The following is a 26,975-nucleotide window of genomic DNA, read 5'->3' as shown; positions in this document are numbered from 1 at the left end:
CAAATATGTAATTATATCTAGAGGCCTGATCAAATTTAAGTTCTCTATTTTTTGCAAGAATACTTCATAGTATTACAGTTTTGCAGGTAGTGTTATGTATGGTATGTTAAAAATTTTGTTTTCTGTTTTTTGCTGGTAAATAGGAATATAATTGACTTTTATATATTGATTTTATATCAGTCATTTTGTTAAACTCTCAGATTAAGTCTAATTGTTTATAGATTTCTTTGAATTTCTACATACAGAATCATATAACCTGCAATGTTTTTTTCCATTCCAATGTTTGCTGTAGGTTTACTCTGGATGCTCTCAGTCAGGTTAAGGAAATTCCCTTCAATTCACAGTTTGTGAGAGTTTTAATCATGAATAGATACTGAATTTTATTAAATGACTTTTCTGCATCTATTGATATGACCAAGTGGATTTTCTTCTTTAGTCTGTTAATATGGTGGATTTCAAATGTTGAACTAGCCATGCATTTCCAGTACAAACTCTATTGGGTCAAAATGTATTATCCTTTCTATATATTGTTGAATTCGATTTGTTAATATTTTGCTGAGAATTTTTACAAATATGTTTATGAGGGATACTGGTCTGTAGTTTTCTTTTCTTGAACTGCCTTTATTGAATTTTGGTATGAGGGAATGGTGGCATCATGAAATGAGTTGGGAAGTGTTCTCTGTTTTCTTGAAGAGACTGTCCTCATGACTCTTACTCTCTCTTCTTCATCAGGGGTTGTATTTTTATTTATTCTTTATTTTGGGTTAAGAGAAAGACATTTATTGGGAAATACTGTGAACTCTTAGCAACATTATTAAAGTCATTCTGCATATATTATGTGTCATAGAGAGGAGAGGAGGCTGATGAAGTCTTTGCTTTGGGGATTCTTCTAGTACAAGCCCATATGTACTCTTAGTCATAACTACCGCTTCTGTGAGGCATAGGATCTTTGGAAACATAAACAGAACCGAGGAATTTTTGACAGGTTAAAAAAAACAAAGTCCTGACCTTGTGAAGCTTATGTTATAGTGTACAAAGTATCTTATAATAAATATTTTTAAGCTTAAAAAACAAAAAAACAAAAAGTTCCCAGTAAAAAACTTGTGGCGTGGCCATATGTGGTATAATGATAGAGGAATAAAATGGATTTTTACCAGCTACTCAGGAAATGAATGTTATTTCTTTTAGCTCGGTAAGTGGAGGGAAACCGTGTTAAGATTTAGGTCAGCCTGGAGGGAAATTTCAAACAAGTTTAACATTTTAATGCTGAGGCAAGGGAAGGGATGATGGATTCAGGGGCTCAAAACGTATCAAAGGACTAGAATGATAAGCCTGGTCAAGCAAGATGAAATTTAACAAGGATAAATAAGGTAGCATTTGGGTCCACAAAAATTGATTTCTCATCTACAGGATGTGAAAAACCTCAGTTGGTACCAACTTATTTGAACAAAACTTCCCGGGTCTGGCTGATCGTGTTGTTTCAAATCTTTCTCATTAGTATTGCATACCCACCAACATTCTAGAGAGCACTTCAGTTTACAAACAAGAGACTGCTCTTTCCCCTCAGCCAGGAATACCTTCCTGTACCCCCAAAGTCCTACTCAGGTCTCAGGGCACATACTTCCCAGTGGGCCTCTTCCTCAGCATTCTAGTTAGAATCCTTTTCTCCCTCTATAGTTTTGGCAACTTACTGAGTTCAGTTTTTTTGCAATGAACTGAATATATTCAAACTGTACAGTTTCATTAGTTTAGACATATCCCATGAATACATCACTACAATCAAGATAACAAACCTTTCCATCACCCCAGGAATTTCCTTATGCCCCTCTGTAATCCCTCCCTCCTTCCTCTGGGTCCTCAGGCAACCACTGTCACTATACATTAGTTTTCCATTTTCTGGAATTTTATATAAATGGAATCACGTAATATATATTTTTTTTGCCTGGAAACTCAGCATAATAATTTTGAATTTCACCCACATTGTGTGTATCAACAGTTCATTCCTTTAAATTGCTTAACAGCATCCCATTGTATGGATATGATTTCATTTGTTTATCCATTTATCTGTTGATGAAACTTTAAAAATTTTTTGCCATCCTAATAGGTATGTGGCCAGAGTTTTTGTTGCTGCCTTTTTTTCTTGAAAGTTCCTTTTTTGTTCTTTTTAAAATCTGCTATGCCATTAAATTTTTTCGTGTTCTCTGAATATATTTTTCAAGATTATTGATTTAAAAAAACCCGCTAATCAGCACAGATGTTTAAAAACCTTGTTTCCTAATTCCAATATAGGAAGAGGGTTTGGGTTTTTTCGTGCTGTCATTTCAGTTGGGCCTCTCTGTCAGGTCTCACTTGTTTCCTTGTGTGCCTGGCTATTTTGACTGCTGGTCACTCTCCTTGAAAAAGTTTATGTGGGGGATTAGGATGAGCTCTAAGATGAAGCCTAAAATAAAAGTGTTTTTTTTCCCCCCAGAGATTTTCTTTTTGTTTCTAACAGATATTTGGAACTATTAGTAAAGGGGAAACCTCACATAAGGTGCATGGCTGGAGTTTCCCTGGCTGTCGCAGGCTACACGTACCTGTGTGCAAATCCACTGAAGGTGGACCAGTGGCCACAGTTTTTTCAGAGGAACTCTGTTCTCCTTTTACTCTTGTCTTTTGCTTTGCTCAGTGACAAGGTAGCCTTCTCTTTGGTCGCCTCATGTTGAAGGACAGTTAAGGGCATGCTTATCTGCTTGCTCTTAACCTGGGGTTACAGCCTTTTGCAGTCCTAATAATGTGGGAAGGGTCTTCTAACAGACTCTGGTACAGGCCTTGGGTCTTACAGAACCTTGGTCCTTTGGCAGAGAAGTTTTCAGTAACAGGAATGCCCTCCTGGCAAAACGGGCCAATTTGGTGCTCTAATTTTTATTGTTCTGATTAATGGTTTTCATATAAAAATTGGTCACTGAGTTCCCCAATACCTTTTCAGCCACTCAATGCTTTTAAGGTAATTTTCAAAAACATATTTTCTGCAGCACATTTCATTTTATTCAGCAGGAGGACTGATTCAAATAACCCAGTCTACCATTACAGGAAACAGAAAGCAAATTTACTTTTTCCACTGCCATTTCTCAGGATTGCTCCAGAGGACTCAGAGTTCTAGGTATTGGTGAAACATGATTTATACACGTAACATGATTTGGGAGAAGAGGTCTGGAATCTACAAAATTATTTTCAGTAAATGCTCATCATATTTGTATGGTAACATTCAAGAACACATTTTGTAAAAGGTAAACATCAGTAATAACATAACATCATCATCATGATTCCTCCTACTAATGCTTAAACTGTTTCTTGAAGATCAGACTGAAAGACAATGCCGGGTGGAAGGCTTCCTCTACCTGGGTGCACAAATCCTCCTGTAAAATGAGGGCATCTGAAGTTCATATCAGCTCCAACATTCTAAATTTAAGAATATTTTGGGGAAACTTGGGAGAGCTAACAGAGGCAATCAAGCAAAAGTGATTCACTGAGAAATCTCTTTAATTAGTGAGAAACATGGGTGAAAGAACAGTTACAAATGTCTATGGGCTCAGTGCCTTTTGTCTCTTTTAGCTAGGTTCAAATATTTTGGGAGGAACTGGCACAATGCCTAATGGTTATTTTTTGTCACATGAAACAAAACTCAGATATGAAATTATCTCTTTTGCACTAGATTTCTAATTTATTGCCAAAGGACCAACAAAGGTAAATCCATCAACATTTTCCAAAAAATAGTTCAGCTAAGCAAATTGTTTAACAGCAGCAGAAATAGATTTTACCAAGATATATAGCAATCTGAAACTCCTCTCAGTTAAAAGTAGTGTCTAAAAACTGTCTGACTTTAAGCTGCTTTCAAAGCTCAGATTTTCTAACAGACATGAATTTTTAAAGACCTGGCAAGGTCTTTAGGTAAAAAAGTAAGCTTCTGACTACCTTTTTTTCTCCTAGCAGTGAAACATTTTATCTTCAAATACGCTGAGTGCCACTGAATCACAGCATTTGAGTTTTTTGCTGCTGGTGGAGTGGAATGGGGGTGGTGAGAGCATGCGGAGGGGCAAGGAGAGGGTACATTTAAAAAACTGCAATTCTAAAAGAATTGAAACAGAGTACAGGAGTGGAGCGCTCTGCTAAGAGACCATGATGTGACAGGGAATGAAGGCTAGTCACTCAACCTCTCTCTAGGCTTTCCTTTCCTGATGTGAAACAAAGATCTGGCTGTGTAAGTAGGAGCTCACTAGATGCTGAGGATGTAGAATTCTTGGATGACTAGTTGCAATTTCGATTGACTAGTAGAGCAAGGAATATATCAAACAAGTTTCACACTGTAAAACAATAATATAAAGTTGAAAAATGGATGAGAAGGGTTTTGTTTTTATTATGAAACAAAACAAAACAAAACAACAAAGACATACCATTCCTGAAGTTCAGGAGAAGGAATGAGACCTGCAGTTCCATTTTTGGAGTTTTCCAGTTTACCCTGCCACCAATTGTGATCATCCTTACTAATAATCTGGATAATGTCACCAACTCTGAATCGAATACCAGCTTCCTTGCAGGGGATGAGGTCATCCTTGGCTGGATCATATTCAAATTGTGCTCTTACATAGATCTATAAAACAGGAGTTTGTAAGAACGGATGCCATGGTGATGTGAAAGAAAACCGTTAGCTCTAAGCTAATAACCATACACCGACACTTACAAATACAAACAGGACATTAGATGGTGAAGGCAAAAATGAAGCATGGAAATACGACACAAAAAACTGCTACCACTAGAAACAATGCACTGCCTTTGATGTGTGCAGGTTTAAATCTTTGCTGTTCATATTTGGAAGGAACACTTACAATACTTGTTTACTAAAAATAAAGACTTAATTTCTGCTTTTACTGTTAACAGAATAGGCCTATAATTATAAAGATCTATGCTTACCATTTTAAAATCTGCCTGTATTTAGTTGATGTTATGGATAAGTTGTCATGATCATGCAGCACCCTTTAAACCATAAACACAAGCATTCAAGGTATATTTTAACCCTAAAGCAGGACATGGTACAAAACTAGCAACAACACCATGTTGGTGGTATTTTGCTGTAAAATGTCTACATGACAACTAGCAGTGTGTCTACACACTGCTGATAAACTTCAATGTAATTCAAACAATTTAAAAAGGTATTTAGAAATAATTTTATTTTTTAAAAATGATTTAGGCTTTACATTTGTATTTTACAAGTCTTAGAGAAAGAAAATGAATTTGAATCCTAGCTTTGCCAATGTTAACACTTGAAATCAGCACAGAGCTTCAAGAAATGCCTACTTCAAGGCTCTGAGCTTTATGATACGTAAATATAATTAATAAATATTATAGAAGGAAACAGACTAGCATAAAAGGGGTTATCATATGACAGCACTTTATGAATTACTGGAATTCTAAATGCTTCAAAATAAAGTGCTGGGTGTCCAATGCTGTATCACTTATGCAGTCTTAATACTAAACTGTGGGTGAATTCTATCATGTGTTAACTTATGCAAATCTTAACTTGAAACCTGATTATTTTTTAATACCACATTTCAAGAAAAATACCATAAAAATTCTATCTCTTGAAATTAAATTTGAATATTAATGCTTAAGTCACTGTAAAAACAACCTGAAGGCTTTGGAACTATTGTGTAATTATTCTGTTTAAGTTTCTTTTTTTCAGAGATCCAGCCTATAAAATTAATAAGTCTCTGCATTTGTACCTAAAATCCATACTTTGGTGGAGCTGGCAAATTGGCAGTGACCTGCCACTGTTAGGCAGCACTTAGCGTGTCAGGTTTGAACTAACAGAGGCATATGAGGATGTGAAGCCAGGATATTTGTGTTCTTAGTTTTCATGGTAAATGGCTTTTATAAATACACATGCAAATACAAATTCAGAAAAAGCCTTTAAATTTCAGAAAATTATTGCTTAAAAATGTTCATCAGCATGTACATTTTAGTTAGTCTTAGAATTCTAAGAAATCTGTAACATTTAAAAATTTTTTTCCACCCCAGAGGCAGGCCCATAAGACCCCTGAAAGGCCGAATTCTTATCTATCGACATAAGATTGTCAGGTTGAAATTACAATAACCATCACAACTACAAAGATGTGAGGGGGAAATCTTTATAGAGAATTAGTCATGTTTAATGTGTTAAAATGAAATGGTACAAGCTCTCAATGCTCAAATGTTATGGTCCAAAATGCAGACATTATGGGATGGAAAGGGTTAATAAAGGATTGGCTAATAGCAGCTCAGTTTAGAGAAGTTTCTATAGAGGATATCTATTCACCTGTCGTCCTTTTGGTTGGGTAGTTGATGGCAAGTCCTGTAGAATAAAGCCAACCCAGGAGAAAAAATTTTCATTTACTTTTTCAAGAGTACAAGGTAATTTGTGTGTTCTGTTACAATATGGTTTTAAAAAGTGAGCTAGATTTAAGTTGTAAAGAGATAATATACATTATTCCATTTCTCAGAAATGTTGTTATCAAAAAAAAAAAAAAATCAAACCCAGGCCATTTAGCAGCAAGCTGAAGAAAGCAGGTAAGTTTAAGCAGAGAGAAAATGTGTTCTTAAGAAACAACTCAGCATCTTCAACACAAAAGCCACTGCGAGTGAAACAGCCTATTAAAACAAAAACAAAAACAAAAACAACCCAAACTAAAAAGAGCTGTTGCACTTTTCAACTTAGTCTAAATGCAACCATTTAGATTTTGAAAAATTCAACGGTTATATGGATTTTCACCATCTTAAAAGTATTAAATGTTAACTGTTACAAATGAATTCCTTTGGTAGCCTATTTTAAAGTTGAAAATAAAAGTCATAGGAAATTTTCTTCCATAATTTCACTTACTGATATCATTCCATTTGAGATGGTCTAAATTATGTAAAATTTTACTTGATAAAAAAGTTGATATATTTTTAAAGGGCAAATTAATAGTAAAAAAAGTGATACTGCTGCACTCTTAGAACTCTCAATAATTTTAACAGCAATATCAGCAACTTACGGAAGATTTTGTTACCCCAAAATATCGCATACTTGCACCTGTAAGTGCTTCCATTTGTTTAAATAAGTGAAAAACAGTTCTTTTTATATTTCAAAATGGATGGTTCTGAAAAAATGTAAAATTCCAAGTTCAAATCAAAATATAACGTACTTTGTGTTAAAGATGTGATAATAGCGTGGCTTAAGTGCAGTGTGAAGCCAGTTCCTTTTGCTTTTCATATCCAGGCAAGGCTTAAAATTCACAAAAATATGTGCACGTACCACAATAACAGAGGGCACACCAATTCGTAAACTTAGATAGCGGAAACTAAAACATGTTGCTGATATCACTCAGAATAGACAACTACGAAGCCCGAGAAGACCCAAATGCCTACTCTGTAAAAGCCGTACATTTCTTTATCTTCCTCAAATTAAAAAAAAATATTTAGAAATTTCTACAAATTTCCATTTACGTCCTTTGCATCAGTTTGAGCAAAGTCATAAACACCAGTGGGATGACAGAGAAATATTTTGAGAACGACCACAGCAGTCTTGAACTACATTTCTTCAAATTTAACTAATGGAAGGGATTTTATTGAGAAGAAAATATTGAAAAAGATTTCCTGGGAGTAAACTGCATTGTAGCTGTAGTAGCCTAGTATATCGGCAGAAGACAGTATTTCCACTGAACACATGTAACTAGAACACTCATGGCAGGTGGCACCAACAAAATTGTCACACTTTGCCGTGTGAAACTAGAGTTCTTACCGAAACAGAATTGTTAGTGCTGCTATGACCATTAGCTGGGGACTGTCTGGAAGTGGAGGGGGAATCTCTCTGAAATAAGACACAAGGTTCATTAACACAGAACACCAGCACAGAAACAGAGATATTTACATCAACAGTCACAACCACAGTCTGACAACCATTTCCTCTGAGGTTTTAGCTGCAAAGGTGCCATACTGACTTACTTGCATGATTTGACAGAAGTATGAGAAAAACTTTGCCGTTTACAGATTCACATATTGTAAGTGATGACCGTGTCATTCATTAAGCATTTCTTTCCTGTCTCCAACATTCTCTAACCTTTGCTTTCTTTAAGTGAGACCCAGAAGAGTGACTTGATATTAAAATCCTATCAAGTACTGTAAAATGACAAATATTACTATAAAGTTATTGTGTTGAAGAGCCCAACTGTCTAATCTTTATTAAAAATTAGTTTTGAAAAGCATTTAGTAGTTTTTAGGTATCTCAATGTCAAAAATTACTGAATAACTCAATTTGAAATGAAACAAATCTAAAAAAAAACTTCTCACATTGTAATCACCTTGAAATCTTTCTAGGGCAAATATTACTAATAAGGGTAAAAGATAACATACACATCAGAGAAGAAACCTTTATTCGTTAGATCATTTTAGCAGATTGATTAAAACAATAATCTTGAGCATCTAAAAATATTACACTTCTGGCAAAGAAGCCAGGGGCCACAGCCCTAGATCCATGCTCCTCAGTTGCACTCTCTATACTAATCGACATACTCAAAGCCCTTTCCAAGCTCCATTCCCTTATTGTCCAAATCAACTTTAATGATAAGGCCAAGGAGAGGGAGAAAGAGTTTTACATTTTTTGGTTTAGTAGAGTTCTTTGAAACCTTTGAAACGTGCACGTCTGCTCAAAAGATATGTTTTTGTTTTGTTTTTCCTAGAAGATTTAAAGAAAACTTCTGGAAATCATTAGCCTTTTAAATAATGGGACCCCTTAGATGAGCATTCTCAAATGTGAGTGAGCAGACTGATCTCTAGGTGCCACCCCCAGAGACTCTAGTCAGAAGGGCCAGGGTGAGGGGCAAGGATCCTCTCTCTTTTTTTTAAATTTATTTATTAGTTTCAGGTGTACAAGACAAGGTAATACTTAGACGTTCATCATTTATAAGGGATCCTCTCTTTTATCAAGGGCCAGGGTGGAAGCTGATGCAGGGGCCAGAGAGGCTTCCTTTGGGAAGTACTGCCCCAGCTGGGAAAAGTCCAACCACAGGCTTGAATTCTGCCAGAGCACTCCTAGGAGAGTCAAACAGGTTGTGGGGCTGGGAGGAGAGTATCATGTTTTCCTTCTATTCAGACAGAGGTAAAGAAAGTAAGACGGGGGCTCTTCTTACTCAATAATGTAGAATTTACATCTGTAATACTGCTCCCACCCCGAAAACTAGTTCAACTACTTAGAAAAAATTACAAGAGAAACCTATGTTATATTAATAACTAACAGTAGCTTCTGGTTAGTTAGCTAAAAAGACAAAAATCAATGTGTTTACTAAATTTCTTCAATGATGAGAAATGGCATGAGGACCATCTGTGATTTTAGATTATTAAAATGCTTTACATAAAGTGTGTGTATGACGTTCTCTTTCCTAGCCAGGTTTGTATTCTAGGTAACAAATTGCAAAACTACGAATCCTGAAGCAGAAATAGTTTTGCATTGTCTTTTGAAATACAGTATTACTTGAAGTTCCATAAAAAGCCACCAAGAGGAGCTCAAGACCTGATATAAACAGAAACCCCAATTGTCATGGCTCACTGAAAATATACTTGACAAAACTACAAATTCTTATATATATCTTCAATAGGTCTAGAAAAAAACACAAAGCCTCTGATTTTTCGTGTGAAATTTACAGCACTACTAGAGACTGAAAAAAGCATTATAATTTCTCCCTCAACTTCTCCTAAGTACAAATTCAATTTTCTAGACGACTTCCAATAAGTTACCTGTCAGTCTTAAGGAAACGTGTACTTCATACTGATGTACACATACTTGGAAGATGCACATGAAAGAACAGGCTTCAAAAAATAATACCCCCGCTGAATGTGTGATAACCGAAGGATGATACCATTTATGCCAGTTTGTATTTCCAAACATAAAAGGAATAGAGTTTTTAATCTCAACCTAATAACCAACATAAAACTGAATAATATAGGTTGGAAAAGTTACAATTTTTATGGGCTAAGCCTATTATAAGAAAGAAACTCTGCGGTTGTATTACTCTATAAAACTTACTTGTTTATGAAATCATGTATCCTTATAAGTTTAAGCAATTTCACAAAAGGTTGCAAAAGCCTATATTCCTCGAATAATGCCAGTTATCAATTCCTCACAGATACCCATCTAGAGACCTGTCATAATTATTTGAACCACTCCATCTTGACAGAAATAGATTGCTTCTCAGATTCTTGGAAAGAAGAACTATTTATGTGATTTCTTAACAAGGGAAGTGAATGTACTTCCTGGAAATATTATTGTAATTATGATCGTTATTTTTTTCCCCTCAGAGACTCTACTTGTGCTTTAATAAGCCTTATGTTATTATTTGTAGCTTCTCTATATTTTCCTTTAATTCTGGCCTGCAGAAAGTTAAAGTGCTGAGGAGATCCCCATGGAAGTAGGGCTGAGTAGGTGGATGGGACCTACTCTGTTCCGTTATCTTTGTTGTAAAATTGGTGTGCAGTGATCAACAGCACAGGCAGAAACAATTTCCCAGAAAGCCAAAACATTCAGCCATCAGCAGACAGTTAGTTAAGAACCCAGAAGAGATGGGGTGTTTGGTTAGAGCTATTACCTCACAGGATGATGACTGAGTGCGGTAACTTGGCACAATCTTGAAGGTGATACTTCCTCGCATTTCCCGCTGGAGGAAGAAAAGAGAGCTCTCTTAACAAACAAATGTTGCACACAAAACACGTAAGAAACCACGCAAAATGTGTGAGGGCAATTAACGCAAGCCAGCTGAGAGGACACGGGCCTAAAACAAAACCGAGTTATGAAGCAAGGACTGCTCACAGTAACAATCAAGTTGTTCCGGGAAGAAGCCCTGCAAAGTCAAGACTGATCGCCGTGTTCCTATAGCAGTGGTTTAACAGACTACTGACAGTTACCTTTTTAGAGACATGAATACAAAAAACTCTAAGTGACATGTCTTTCATAAGTGAATATAAATCAAACTGGACAATAGAACAAGTAATTACATAAAAATTATGTTTGGTAGGCTACATTATGATGGTATACTCCATAAAATTTGCTTTTTATTTCATAATTTTGACCTTGTTTTTCATTATAGTGAGTCTGTGTGCTTACTTCACATTTAACAGATATTTGTAACACGGGAGACTGTTATTATACATTGCGGTGGGAAGTAGGTCCAGGACAAGATGTCCAAAACATTTCCCTCTGCTCACTAGGGCCTGTCCTTCTGCTTTTTTTTTTTTTAAATCCAAAACCAAATTTGAACACAGACTTTGGATACCTATGGTCAGAAATGGCCTCGTCTGCTATGACTTTTCTCTAAGCTCTGCTGTGGACAAATCCAATAGAGCTGGCTATGAGTCACCTTGAATAGGAGCGAGGTTTGTGACATTGTTGATGTCAGCAGAGTTGAAGTCAGTGAGAAACTAGTTCACAGGTATGCACAACTGGAAAGGTCTTCTTTAGACATTTGCCCAGTAAGAAACAGCAGATAAAGAATGACAGGAGAGTTAAAAGCCCACACTGCTAAAGATGGGCAAAATGTTTCCAAACTCTGTTGCATGTAAACATTTTCCTAGTTGTCAGTTTTTATGAATGTTACATAAATTGAAACACAAATGATGGTACCAGAGACACTCTGGTTACAAACATCCCTTATTTGTGCATTAAAAAACAAGCTGACAAACTGAAAGTCAACCTTAGACAAAGAAAAAGAAACTTTCATTTACTCACAAGCATTTTTTGCAGCTGTTCCACTGTTTGGTTGGCCACACTGATGCCATTGATTTCTCGAATTTCATCACCAACATGAAGTGTACCTAAGAAATTACACAAAATTATAAACATAAAGTGATATATACTTTTATAATAATAAAACCCAAAGGCAGCAATGTAAGTAATTTTTTAAAATTAAGCTGAATACTGAAGGCCAATATTTCAGAAACAGGTACAAGTTCGGCTTAAGTAGTAAACTGACCAAAACAGATACATCTACTTATGGAAGACACAGTTTTGAAAGACGGCTGTGGAAATCTGCTTATTTTTCTGAGAGAGGCAGTGTGCATAGGGCTTTAAAAGAGTAGCTTCTAGATCCAGCCTGTCTGGGTTCAAATCCCAGCTTCAGCTCTTACTAGCTTTAAGATCTTGGGTAAGTTTCTGAAAACCCTCTGTGCCTCCGTTTTCACATTTGTAAAATGAAAATGAAAATAGTACCAATTTCATAGGATTGTTGTGAGGATTAAATGAGTTTAATACATATAGAGGGTACAGAACAGTTTTTGGCACATAGTAAGTACCATTTAAGTACTTCCTGTTATTATTATTATCATTATTATCTACCAAATATGATACAATGGCTATTGTTTTTCAAAGAATTGTGATATGATAATATTTATGTAACAATAAATGTATATTTGACATATTGCAATCTTTTAATAATAATTTGGTAGGCATTTCAGCATCCTGTAATACTTTTAACTGGAAAAAGTGACCGAGAACCAATGCTTAAATAGAATGTTATGTAAAATTTAACCTCCTTATTTATAAATTGTGCACATGTTTATATACTGACCTGATATTATGAAAAGCTCACAGTATCTTTTAGAGGCATATTCTAAAATGTATATAAATAAAATAAGACACCTGGGATTTGCTTCAAAATAATCCAGGGGTGGGCAGTTGGGCAAGTACAGATGAAACCAGTGTGGCCATGAATTAACAATAATTCTAGCTGGATTACGGGTACATGGGCGATCACTGCACTTTTCTCTACTTGAACTCACTGCACTGTTCCCTATTTATGTTTGAAAATTAACATAATACAAAAACCCAAATTTGGAGGCTTCTGCTTCCAATATGGCTGATTGGTCAGTCAAAGAATTTCTCACAACTGTATCTTGCCTAGGACACACCTCTTGAAATGTTACTGGTCTCACAAAAGGAGCGCAAAATCCCTAAGAACACTTCCTACTTTCATCCCTACCCTCACCTTCAAGCAAAGAACTCCATGAGTTAGATCCAGAGGGGTGGCAAACTAAGGGTAGAATGAAATAGTGGGAAGGGTGAATGCCATAGCAGCAATGCCTGCTAGCTGGATTCTGAGCATTGGGTTAACAGAAAGTTAAGAGAAACTGAGCCTAGGACTCTGTGGGGAGCCAAGACCCAGAACAGTGGCACTCCATGGCAACTGGTCGAACAAGGAACAAACCTTCTCTGGAGGAAAGTGCATCCAGTGTAGGCCCACAGGCCTTCCATTGATTAGAACAAGCAATGAGCTCAAAATCAAAGATCACCAGACATACAATAAGCAAACTACTACACGAATCATCAGAAACAGGAAAAACAGATTTCGATCCTCAAGGAGGACAGATACTTGAATGGTCAGATAACAGAATACAAAATAGCTATATATCAGATATTAGAAAAACAATAAAGGACCCAGTGGAAAAGATGAGCAAGCAACAAGAGATTATCAGGCATGAACACACAGACTGGAAAATAAAAATAAGAACAAATGTCTAGTACTTCTAGAAAAGAAAAATATAACTGGTGATATAAGTCAATGAATGGATGAGTTAAACAGGAGTTCAGATAGAGAGTTTTAGTGAACTGGAATATACAACCAAATAAATTATCTAAACTGCCAGTCAGAAAAATAGCAAAATAAGGAAAATAGGAAACAAGAAATAAAGAAAATAGGACAAAGATATTAAGAGATATGGAGGGAATGCCGAACTTACATCTACCTAGAATTCAGAAGGAGAGAATAGAGAGCATGGAGAAGAGGAAATATTTGAAGAAATAATGGCTGCAAATTTTCTTGAACTGATGAAAACATGATTACAGAGATCCCGGAAGAATAATGTGTCCCAAACAGGATAAATAAAAAGAAATCCATACTGGGAGGTAATGAAACTACAGAACATCAAAGACAAGGCTCTTAAAACATCCAGAGAGAAAGGAGAGATCACCTACAAAGCAAGGACAATTGTAGTGACATCAGACTTCTCAATATCAAACAACGGATGCCAAAAAACAATGGTTACCATCAACCTAAAATTGCACTCTCAGCAAAAGTAATCTTTAATATTGAGGCTGAAGTAAAATATTTACAATAAACACTATCAACAAGAGACTAGCACTAAAGGAACTTCTGAAGATATATTTTAGGAAGAAGGAAAATGTTCCCCAATGGATGGTCTGAGATGTGAGAAGGAAGGGTGAACAAATAAAGTCAGAAACATTTCTGTAAATCCAAACAAAAATGGTCATATATTTTAATAGCAATTTCAAACTTGTCAATTTAAAACAGGACAGACCTAGGAAAGAATAATATAGGTCAGGAGTGTGATCAAATTACCGTTTCAATGTCTTTGTACTCTTTGGGAGTGGGGATTAAGACACTGTTTCACTTTACTATATGTAAATTTAAATATGCATGAAAAAATACTAAGGTAACCACCTAAACAATAGAAATACAGTGTTGACATATATATATATATACACACATCTGAAACTAATATAAAATATATTGACTGTCAATTATATATATAATTATCATTGTCACATAATAATTATATTTTATATATATAATTTTAATAATTATATATATTATATTATATCACTGTCACATAACAATAATTATCACAATTATTACTGTCAATTATATATATAAATATATATATAATTGACAGTCAATATATTTTATATTAGTTTATATATATAAACTAATGTATACATATAAACTAATATATATAAACTAATATATATATGTGTATATACATATATATATATACATACACACACACATACACACATAGTCACAGGATGTAAATTACAGCATAAGGAATATAGTCAATGGTATTGTAATAGCTATGTATGGTGTCAGATGGGTAGTACATTGGGTGGGGTTATCACTTTGTGAGGGGTGTAAATGTCTAATCATTATGTTGTTATGTATACCTGAAACTAATAAAAAACAAGTCAACTCAAAAAAAAAAAAAGAAATACAGTGTTGAAATTTTACACTATCAGTGGAAAAAAATGAAACAAAAAAACAAGGAGATCAACTGAAAAATGGAGTGAATATAAATAAAGTACGATGACAGAAATCACAATAAATGTTAATGGACTAACCTAGCTCATTAAAATATAGTCATCATCAGGGTGCGTTAAAAAACGAAAAACTCAGCTTTGGAAATGTTTGGAAGAGACTCACTAAAGCATACAAGCATAGAATGGTTGGAAATAAAAAGATGAAAGAAGACATACTACCAAAAACTAAAATGAAGCTGGAGTAATGTCATCGATATTAGATAAAATGGGTTTTAAGTAGAAAGTATTATTCAGGATAGAAATATTTACCAGGCACGTCTATGCATCTAATAAAACAGCTTCAAATATATAAAGCCAAAATGGAGAAAGAGCTATAGGTAGAAACCGAAAAACTCTACTATGATAATATTTCAACAATTATTGATAGGTCAAACAGACAAAAGAATTTGTCACGACATAGAAGATTTGAACAAAAAAATTAACCCCAAGCCAATCATCATATAGAGAACTTTGCATACAATTAAAGAATAAATATTTTTCTTAAGTACACATGGATCATTTACAAAAATGATTAAAGTGCTATACCACAAAGCAAGTCTCAACAAACCTCAAAGAAATGGTGTCATACAGACCACATTCTCCGACCACAACGCAATTAAGCTAGAAGTAAATCATGAAAAAAATACAGAAAATACTCTTAAATGTAGTATGTCAAAAATGCTTCTAAATAACTTATGGGTCGGTGCAAAATATCACAATAGAAATTTAAAAATACTTAGAACTGAATTACAATAAAAATTCTTCATACCAAAACTGGTGGGATACAGATAAAACAGTATTTAGAGGTAGAATTTAGTCTTAAATGCATGTATTAGAAATGAAGAAAGACTGGAATAAATGAATGAGTGCTTAAAAGAAGTTAAATAAAGGGGTGGCCGGTTAGCTCAGTTGGTTAGAGCGTGGTGCTGATAACACCAAGGTTGCCGGTTTGATCCCTGCATGGACCACTGTGAGCTGTGCCTTCCTTAAAAAAAAAGTTAAATGAAACAAACAGAAAGAAAGAAGGAGATAATAAAAATTAGGTCATAAAACAATGAAATAGAAAATAAACATACAATTAACAGAATCCAAAGTTGGCTTCTGAACAAACCTCTGGCAAAGTTGATCAAGAGAAAATGGACAAGGCACAATGGACAAGGCACAAATAAGTGATATTAGGAATGAATGAAGGGACATAATTACAGAGATGACAGAGAATTAAAAGACAAGAGAACACTATGAAGAAGCTTACTGCAATAATTTTTAAAAATTTAAGATCTTTAAGGAAAATGTAATTTACCAAAACTCACTCAAGATATAGAAAGCCTGAGTAGCCTTATGAATTTTAAAAGAAATTGAGGCAGTTGTAAAAAAAAAAAATCTTTTAAAACAGAACAAAACGAAACAATAACAAAACCAAATAAAACACTAGGCCCTGATAGTTTTATAGGCAAGTTCTACCAAACTTACAAGGTACGAATCATTCCAATATCATACAAAGTCTTTTAAAGAACTCATGAAGAAAAAAGGCTGTCTAAGTCATTCTATGAACCCAATGTAACTTTGATACTAAAACCAGACGGAGAAACACAAGAAAGGAAAATTAACTACAGGCCAGTCTCAATTATAATCGCAAATACAAAATCCTAAACAAAACATTAGCACATAAAATGGAGCAGTACATACAAAAGATAATACATAATGACTAAGTTGGGTGTATGTGAGAAACACAAAGGGGGTTTATCATTAGGAAATCTTTAAAAGTCATTTACCACAATAGATAAGAAGAAAATAACCCCAAATGATTATCTCAGCACATGCACAGACAAAACTTGATAAATTCAAAACCCTATCATAATTAAAATGCTCAGCAACTAAGAATATAGGGAACTTCCTCAGCCCTAATAAAAGTATCTACTAAAAATCGACAGTAAATGTTACTTTTCGTGGAAAAAAATTGGAAAGCTACTTTTTAAAAACAAGACTAAGACAAGACGTCCACTATACCACTTTTATTAGAGATGGCAGGGTCTAGAAAGTGCAGTAATATAAGAGATTAAAGATTAAAGAAATAATGATATTGTGACTTTACTAAATCTAAACCAAACATCCTCCTGTGTGAGTGCTGTCCACTCCCTAAGCCCATAAAGACTCCCCAAAAGGCAGCAGTAACGTCAGACACCATCTGTGTACACAGCAGTCATCTCTAAGAGGACAGGAAGGCACTAAAATGCTTACGGTGCTACTTCTTGCTCTCTGGGGTTAAGGAAAGAGGTATTAAATACAAAAATATAACCTGATAGCAAAGAAAGGAAGTCTAATTTTTGGACAGGAGAACCGTTTTCGGATCAGACTCTAAATACTAGTGCATATAACTCAGCCCTTTCTTTCAAAGAGGAGCCTAACCCTACATGTCCAAATCCTGCCCACCCGAAGCTTAATGAATGTTCCACTTTCTTAAAAAAACCATTCTTAGTCTACTTCAGTTCTTAGTGAATTCCCTCCCCAGAATGACTGTACTTTACTGTAGCAGGTATTAAGAACTTAATCATAGATTTCATATCTCTTATTTTACCATTGAATTTTTATATTATTTATCAAACTCTAATCTCCTAATTTATAAATAGTATATCTTGTTCCCAAATGAATGAGAGAGAGCAATTCTTGAACTGTCATTTAACTTTTTAGATATATACCTTATATCCCAGAATAGATGTCTTCCATATATCGTGGGGCTCGATAGGGTACTCTACTTTATTCTCCATGGTCTCTAATAAGTCAGGATCTAGACAGTGATTCAGAGGTGCCCCAGCAACAGAACTGTAATATACCCTCCCTCCATTATCTACAGGCTGGAGCATGTGCAGATGAGTAAGAACAAATGGAGGCCAACAGTGATTAGAACCAAAGATAGATCATTTATACGGAACATAAATTTAACAGATCTTTTATATGGGTCATAAAAAAATACTTTCTCCACTAGCCCACAGAGAAAAAAAAAGTTAAGAAAGGAGAAAAAGAATTATCTGTAAAACTTACCTTGCCTGTGAATCATGCCCCCATGCATAATTCTTGCAACAATACAATGATTTAGCTCATTCATTTTCAAAGTGATTCCCTGTAAAAAGTTAAGTAAGAATAGAATTACTATGAGATGGTACTTGTTTCTATATTTGTGATTTTGCTGTAGATAATTTTAATTACAGAAGTCAGGAAAACAGTAGAGAAAATATGGAAAATGGAGGGGAAAACCATTACCCCACCATGCCGTGACAAATTATTTTTGGTATTTTGGTATTTTGATTGCTATAATAATAGTAATCTTTGATTAGATGCCAGATATTGTGAATTTTATCTTGTTGCATGCCAGATGTTATTTTTATTACTATAAATATTCTTAAGCTTTGTTCTGGGACGTAGTTCAGTTACTTAGAAAGTTTGATCCTTTGGGTCTTGCTTTCATGATTCGTTAGGCAAGTCTGGAGCAATTCTCTGTGTACAGCTAATTATTCCTCATTACTGAGGCAAAACCTTCCTGAGCACTCTCCACAATGCCCCACAAATTGGTTTTTCCAGTTTGGCGGGTGGGAATAGGCAGGCAGTGTTGGGCACTGTTCTCTCTAATCCTTTTGGGTGGTCTTTCTTTGGCTCTGGGTAGTTTTCTCTCATAAATGTGCTGATCACTATTCAGAATAATACGGGAAGGGGATCCTCTATAGATCTCTGGGGTTCTCTCTCTGTGCAGCCCTCTCTTCTTCAATACTCTTTCCTATGAACTTTAGATGCCTTGGTCTCCCCAGATTTTCAGTTCTGTCTCCTTCATTCAGGGAGTCTGTCTGCTCTGTCTCAGTTCCCCATCTCTGTGCTGGGACCTGGAAACTCTCAAGTCAGTAAGGTGGGGCAATCATCGGGCTCATCTTGTTTGCTTCCTGTCTCTTAGGGATCACTGTCCTTTGTTGCTTGATGTTCAATATCTTGAAAAGTGTTCTTTCATGTAATTTTGTCCGTTTAAATTTTTTTTTGGTGGTTTCAAGTGAGAGGGTCAATCTGGCCAGAAGCTCCATATATTTAATGCCAGAATACTATTCTATGAAATAGATTGCTTTTGGTTTTCTAACAATTCATCATTATGAGTATAAGACAAGCTTTCATAAACATATTTTTGCACTAGACCTGGTTGATTCCAAGAATCACAGGGGGGCATTTTAAATAATACTGACTTTTAAACTCACTCTTTGGATTTAGATTCAAGAAGTCTGGAATGGAGCCCAGACATTTACATTTTTAATAAGTGCTCTTGGTGAAAACTGGTCTTGAATTTGAGATGATTAAGGGTAAGGGAACTCTGTCTTATCTTCTTCATTGGAGAATAACACTGTTAGAAAGCTTCATGAAAATATTTGAGATTTGATCATCTAGACTCTGTCTGAATTTGTACAATTCTACAAAATATAACCTTGCATGGTTCCTATTTTGTAGTTCTTAGAAGTGGCAGGCAAGACTTGTTTCATTTCCAACTTATACATTCAATCAACGTGTATGGTTACCAAGAGAGATGTTCCTGGAAAAATGTTGTAAATTAATGTGTAATTTCATAAGAGAAATGATAGTATGATGGGGGTTCCATCCTTGAAATTAATAAATAAGTGTATTCATTCAGCCAACATTACTGTGAACCTTTATGTGGCAAATACACTGCTAGGCACAAGTGCATGAGACAGACAGGGTCGCTCATGGCTAGGGTAAGTTCACCGCAAACCAACTGGAGTTAACAATCACCATTCTGTCTGCCCCAGATATTTCTCTGCAGAGAGGAATTGACTCATGCTCTCTCTGTCCTCAAGTTCCCAAATTCTAGGGCAAGGATTGGTCCAGTTTGGGTTGGGTGCCTACTCCTGAACAATCCTCAGCTTGGGGTAAACTCCTGGCCTTTTCTTGTTTACATAAGCCTTTCCCCGATTGTCTAAGCACTTCAAGTTTGGTCTTAATCACTTTCAACTAAGAAAGTTCCAATCAATAGAGAAATGATTACAAGAGCGATGTTACAAATGGAAAAACAAGGGTGTAATGGGAGCATATAATCCTTTGGGGGGTGGACCTAGCATAGTTGGACACATCATAGAAGTTCCAAAAAGCAAAAAGAGAACATATGGGTATATCTTGCATAGTAATGCAATGCTTTTAATAAGACAGCAAAGCAAGCAAATGAAGCTGTAGTAAATGTAACAGAGAACTATAGTATTGAAGGTATATATTTTCCATAAAATAATTCCCATTTTTATGGCGCCCAGTCGATAGGAGAAGAAATACACACCTTCACTAGGATCATAGAAGACAGAAGAGAGAAAGGCTTCTTTAAGGAGACTTTAGGGGAGATTCAAGGCCATTTGATACTTTCTGAAAAAAGTAACTCAGGGATGTAGTTTTAAGCATTCCCTCAGTATATGTTTCAGTCTTCATACAAAAGGCCAAGCAACTGTCATTGGACTGCTTTAGAACATGATGATCACAAGACACTTCTGGGCCGCCTTCCTGTGGTCAATTTCACTTTCCTGTCTGCTTTGCTTGGCTGATCACCCCTTCTTCCTGCCTCTGACACAGACTTCTCTCCTCTATAGCTCTGTCATGACTGTTCTTGTTAAACACACAGTGCTAAACTGCTTATTTGCTTGTTTGATGTAGGCAGCCCTGTGCAAAGTGAGCTCCAGGAAGGACCCATGTCTTATCTGCCACTATGTCACTGACATCTAATATAGGTATCTACGCACAGTAGGCACTTAACAAACATTTGCTAAATGAGTGAATGAATATATAAACATGAATGAATATTAGACTTTCAGAGCTGGGTGGGATCTTGGGGATTTTTTAATCAAGTATGCTTTTGGCAATACCTGCTAAGCAAAATATGAGCAAACTGAGGCCCACTGACATGAAGTGATTTGCCTAAGGAACCCCAAAGCTGCTATTGCCCGTACTCTTATGCCAAAGGTTTGCTTGGAGAGCACAAGAAGGGGTGAGGTGATTTGCATGTCCCCTGCTTCCTGCAAATGCTGGGATAATAAAGTATAACTGTCAAAGAACAGTAAATGAGAATTATAACCTGAAATGTCTACAGTTGAGGGCTCTCTAGAAATCGCAGTCATAGAATCACTGCTCTGTAACTCTTCCTTTAATGTGGAGAGCAACTGGGCAACTTTATTAAGTAGGTCTTTGTTTCTCTATATCCCAATATCCCCTTCCTGTGCTCTGAGGAAAAGATACAAATGCATTAAATTTGAATTTTTTCCCCGTAAAGATATGATTCCTCCCCCAAACTTGGAACTTTCCCAATATTCCCTGTCTCAGTAGGTAGCATCATTGTCTACCCAGTTGTGAAAACCTAGAGTTCAGGGTCATCCTTGATACTTACTTCTCCCTCATCTGCACGGTCAATCCATTATCAAGGTCTCTTGATTTTACTCTTTTGTTAAATCCATTCACTTCTTTCCATTTGCTATCCATCCCTCTAGTTCACACTTCCATCATCTCTCCCCTGTATAACTGGTCTTACATATCCACTCTTGTTCCCCTCTAACACATTCTCTAGAGTCATTATTTCTCAAATAAAAATCTGATCTTATCTCCTTGCTTAAAACTCTTTAATAGCTTCCTGATGATTTTAAGATAAAAAACAGACTCCTTAACATGTCTTTCAACATTTGTGTGGTCCCGTTCTTGCCACTCACCTTGTTTTCTACAGTTCAACTGTGGTGCCTTCCTTTCATTTTGAAACTATGTTAAGAGGCTTCTTACTACCAACGTTGCTACACATGCTACTTAGTTTGCCTGGATGGTCTCCACTCCACCCTACCCACCCCGCACCCTGCTTAACATCAAGGAGCCTTTCTTTGATCTTCTCAATCTATGTTAATTCTATGAGAATGAGCTGGGGTCAGCATCGATTCTATTCCAAATCCTATTCCTAAGCACTGAGAAAATTAATTCATAGATGTGAATGGAAGGAATTTTATTTTAGCAATGTTACTCAACTCTTTGAATTCCTTCCGAAGTAGTCTTCCTCTAATTTTGTTGAAGGCAAAAGATCTGGAAACCACGGGACTTATAAAAGGATGTTTTTTACAATGTCATTGGACATGCACTTTTTCAACACCAATACCAACATTTCAAATTGTCCCTTTCTTTGCTGCCCCAGAGGTTTTCACACTCTGGAGTAAAGTACCAGGTATGTCTCTCTCTCTCTCTCTTTGTAAAGTTGAATAGCAATTGTGAAAGGAAAGGTGGGAAGGAGAACCAATATGCCTCAGACATGATGTCAGCACAACAATTATGGGTGGTGGTAGTGGTGGTGGTGGTGAAATGAGGATCTGGGAAGTGATTTCTTTGAAACTATCTATGCCTTCCTCCCCTTCCCACTTCCTAGTAGTACAGGTCGAAGTTAGCTGCTTTAATTCATGCTGGGATTTTATGAGAGTATAGAAAACATTTTCTTTTCCCACTCACCATTGGTTCATCTGTGTTCTTTTGGAACTGGACCAACCGAACTCTGGTCACATTCTCCATATCCATGTCTCCGTTGGCGCTTTCTGGAGAATCACCATTTAAATAGGGAGAAGTGGGAGGAGGTGTGACCCTCAATGCTTCATCGCTGTAAACTTCATGTGCCACTACATCGTGAGTCTGAAGTAAGGCCTGGTATTTTATGAAGGAAGTGAAATATCAATAATAGTACAATTCTAGCAGAAATCTATTATATAAACATATATACAATTATTCTTTACCTCTCAAAGTTATCTCTCGTCTACAGAGAACTCAAAACACATTACACCTAGATACAACCATATCCTGATTTCTTTGTGACAAATAATCATGGTAGATGGATTCAAAAATTGAATGAACAAATAAATGAATGAGAAAATCAATGAATGGGTGTGTTTGTTGATTACCTGGGTTAGAGGTGTTGTCTGATGCTATGAGAAAGTACCAACTAACTTGTTCAAATAAAGGCTGACATAATGCAATTTCAAATAATTTAGCAGAAAGAATCATCTGTAAATAGAGGTGGCAAATTTGTACTGGGCCTTATAATGGAAACAAATTAAAAAAGAATCAGTGCAATAATTTGTGCATTGAGCAAATATCTTTCATTGGTGGCATTAACAATAACTCTTTATATAATCCGAAGGATGAAGAGAATTTATAACATGACTTAGTAAAAGAAATAAAAATAAAACATAAGTGCACCTGAAAAAAATGTAATTTTCCAGAATATCACATACGATATGGAGCTCAAAATCTAAAACTATCTAATGTTTTTATTCATTTCTATTTTTTGGAGCACTTGACTAAATGAAAAATAAGTTGACTTTTATTATTATGATTTCTTTTTGCTGCTGAATATCAGTATGTTTGGAGCTTTACACAGATTATATTTTCTTGTGCGCTAACTATAAATTCAGTTTAATCTGTGATCTATGTGGTGATGAAATAGCTGGAGATAATGAAATGCAATTAAAATTGCTTTAAAAGTATAATTAACATCTCAAATTAAGTTATTTAATTAGAAGGCTTATCAACGTTATGACTTGACTATTTTAATTGTAAAGGCATGCATATGAGCCAAAAATAAAGTAACAATGCAGTCAAATCATAAAGAAGATGGTGTTGATTTGTCATCAATACAGCGTATACTTGGAGCAGTATATGCATTTGGGTTTCTAACAAAATGGCAGGTATTTCCAGGATCTCAGAGAGCTGGTCTAAACTGGCGTCTTGCTGAGGGGCCCTGAGGGGCACTAAGCAATGCAGCTAGAGAGCAGGGCTCTACAATGGCTCTGGGGTCCTTGGTTTCCTGACCGTTGTCTGACTACACCCTGCACTGGTACCCCAAGTCCAAGTGTGGAGGTTGTGCTGTGTGGATAAATCCCTCTTTTTCTGGTTTAATTGTGACCACTTAAGAGACTAAGATTTAGGGTAAAAAGCAAGAATCAATAATAGACAAACCAAAAAACTTCATCTGCTAAAATGTCAATTGTATCAACTAATAGCCGTGTCTTCCATAATTAGTGAATTTAAAAAATCATGCTTTGTATGACTGGAGGATATATAGCCAGGTAAACAGAGAAACAAGATTTCATCAGGTTATGATGTCAGTTACATGGGTTGGAGAAAGTGTTTATGCTGTTTTTCGCAAATGATTTCTATTCAGCCTTTTAAATATAAAAGCAAACACTTGTGTCTAATGTATCACTTATAAGCAAGAATAAACCCACAATCACAAAATAATACCTCATTGAATTTTAAAAGAAAAATGCTCAACTTATGTCACCAAATAAGATCATACTTGATATTAACCACAATTTGCCATTGTAAAAGATGGTTACCACAAAATAAAATTTAACCTAAAGCTCCAATGCATATGTGAACAGAAAAAAAAGGGTCATTTACAGGTGGTTTAAAAAGCCATTAAAAACGAGCATGTCCACTAAAAAATAGGAAAATCAAAGTTTGAATATTTTTCTTCAAATATGTTATGAGGTATGATTGAGCAATTGTTACTAAGCTGAAATACCTGTTATTTTAAACTACATAAGAATCATGTAATAGGAAAGAAACACTTTGTACTGTAGTAAGGATATGGACAAGACAACTAACAACTTCAGATGAGAGTGAAAAAAATCTGACTACTTTAAAATGAATAAGAAAAATATGAATTTTAGGTTCACAAAGTGGTTCCGCTGGCTTTTTAATTACAAATCATAAAATTTACCACTTAGTGAAGTTTTCATGACAACCTAAGGTGATTTTAACCATCTTGTTTTTGGGGAAAGTAGGATACAAATTTACTTTTAAAATCTTCTGTTCCAATCTGATTTCTTAAAGAAAAAAATTAACTATTCTATTAATATTTATCTTTATCCTTAATGTTTTGTTATTTTACAATTGCAATAAGCAAAGGATTTGTTCTTTTTAAAAAATCAATCTTTCAAATGGAATAACTAAAAAAGGGATTAGTGTGATAACATTTTTTACCATGACCTTTAGAATATAGACTTTAAAAAATCATTTAAATCTACTTACTTACTCTTCCTTTAGTTACTGTAAATATTTACAATTATCTGCATTTTTTTCCCAATTATCTGTATTTTTAAGTGTCAGGTAATTCAATGTTAAACCCTCATGTTTTAATGATCAGGAAGTAAAGAAAAAGCCAGATAATTGAACAAGTAAGTGTGAAATTATAAATAAACTAAGAACAACTCCCAAACCTTGGTTTAATAAAAACATCTTACAAGCATTAAAATATTTCCCTTCAGCTATTAATATTTCTTTAAAAATACCACGATTTTGAAACCATGATTTTAAAATGCTTACAAGATCTGAAGTCCCAGCATTTAAAAGTTTATTTAACATAGTATATATAGCTCAGAATTATATTACCCACATAGGACATAATCTAAACATATGCTTATTTGGGAATGACCAATGAGCTCAAGTTAAATTTACAGGAAAATGGATCCTCATTACAAGTCAAACCATTTTTAAGAGCATGGGCTTTGGAGCCAGCAAGATTTAGGTTCTGAATCTCAAGGACGCTACTTACTAGATGGGTGACCTCAAGAAAGCCTCTTTACCTTTCTAGGGCACAGTTTCCTCTCTGAACTGTAAATGGGGTTAGTCACACCACCTCACATCCCTACCATCAGCAAGTCCTGTTGCATTCAACCATCTCTACTGTAGGATCTCAATCTGCCCATTTCCCACCACCCCCATCCTTCTCCAAGCCTTTACCACCTCTCACAACAGTCTGTTAATTGGTCTCCTCCTTTTAACTCTCATCCCCTCTACAGTTCATTCTCTACACACAAGCCCTAGCAATCTCTAAAACACAGATCTGATAATATTTCCTGCTTACAATCACTCAGTGCCATCCCACTGCAATCAGCAGAAAATCCAGATTCCTTACAATGGCCTGGAAGGCTCTACATGGTGGGGCCTCTGCCAACCTCTCCTAGCTTTTCTTGTACCACTTGCTCCCTTGTTTACTAGAACGGCCTTACTTCTGTACCTTGGACCTACAAAGGTCCTTCCTTCCTCTGGACTGGGCTTTTGCAGCTGTTCTTCCCCAGGCTTGGACCGTCAGAAGCTTGGTTCTTTCATATAACAAATCTCAACTCACTTCTCACAGGGGTTTCTCCCTGACTATCTAAAGTAGCTCCCACTTTACTGTCATCTCTGCCCCATTATCCTTTCTTTTCTTCATAGTTTCTTCATAATTGAATAGTTCATATGAAATTATCTTGTTAGTTTACCTGCTCACTGTCTGTCTCTAGCTCACCTCTCCACCCCCACCCCACCTCCACTAGAATGGAAGTTCCATGAGGGCACGGACCTTGTTTGTCCTATTCACCATTCTCCTCAGTGCCCAGCACGGTGGCTGGCACATAGTAGGCATTTACATATTTGACGAATGAATGAAAACGTCTTTTAAGCATCTAGCTAGGTATTCAGAAATTATAAGAATTATTATTTCTGAAAATGTTTACCAAGAGCAATGCACATATTAACTTCTGACTTCAGAAAAGCAAAATAAATCAAGACTTCAAAGGTAGGTAAGTTGTCAGACATAGGGCTATCAGAGAATTAATTATTTTGAAAAATTTCTTAACCTTAAAAACGGCTCTTATTTGGGTATATGGTAATTTCTTTATTTTGTTGATAGCAAATCTGAAAGATCTGCTGGTTTCAAATGGTCGTATGTCATTCTCTGACTTGAGCTAAGGTTACTTAGCAATTTATAGATAGACATGTCTGTCCAAAACGTATGGATTTCTGTCTATGGAAAACACAC

General features: G+C 35.6%; 1 protein-coding gene across 15 annotated transcripts in view; it reads right to left on the bottom strand.

Moving 5' to 3' along the window:
• Nucleotides 1–26,975, bottom strand: part of CASK (calcium/calmodulin dependent serine protein kinase) — a 416,202-nt gene that overhangs the window by 28,516 nt on the left and 360,711 nt on the right. For 6 of the 15 annotated variants that reach the window (XM_081041785.1, XM_081041786.1, XM_081041787.1 and 3 more), the window contains 7 exons: nt 22,628–22,816; nt 18,167–18,245; nt 11,768–11,853; nt 10,632–10,700; nt 7,793–7,861; nt 6,332–6,367; nt 4,434–4,630 (listed from right to left, as the gene is read on the bottom strand). In XM_081041785.1, coding sequence (XP_080897911.1) covers nt 4,434–4,630; nt 6,332–6,367; nt 7,793–7,861; nt 10,632–10,700; nt 11,768–11,853; nt 18,167–18,245; nt 22,628–22,816 — 725 coding nt within the window. The remainder of the gene's footprint in view (nt 1–4,433; nt 4,631–6,331; nt 6,368–7,792; nt 7,862–10,631; nt 10,701–11,767; nt 11,854–18,166; nt 18,246–22,627; nt 22,817–26,975) is intronic. The other 9 variants (XM_081041780.1, XM_081041781.1, XM_081041790.1 and 6 more) reach the window with 3 other exon arrangements.

The sequence above is a fragment of the Rhinolophus hipposideros genome, assembly GCF_964194185.1.
Source record: "Rhinolophus hipposideros genome assembly, chromosome: X".
Taxonomy (NCBI): domain Eukaryota; kingdom Metazoa; phylum Chordata; class Mammalia; order Chiroptera; family Rhinolophidae; genus Rhinolophus; species Rhinolophus hipposideros.
The sequence above is the reverse complement of the archived record's forward strand: the minus strand, read 5'-3'. Positions and strand labels throughout refer to the sequence as shown.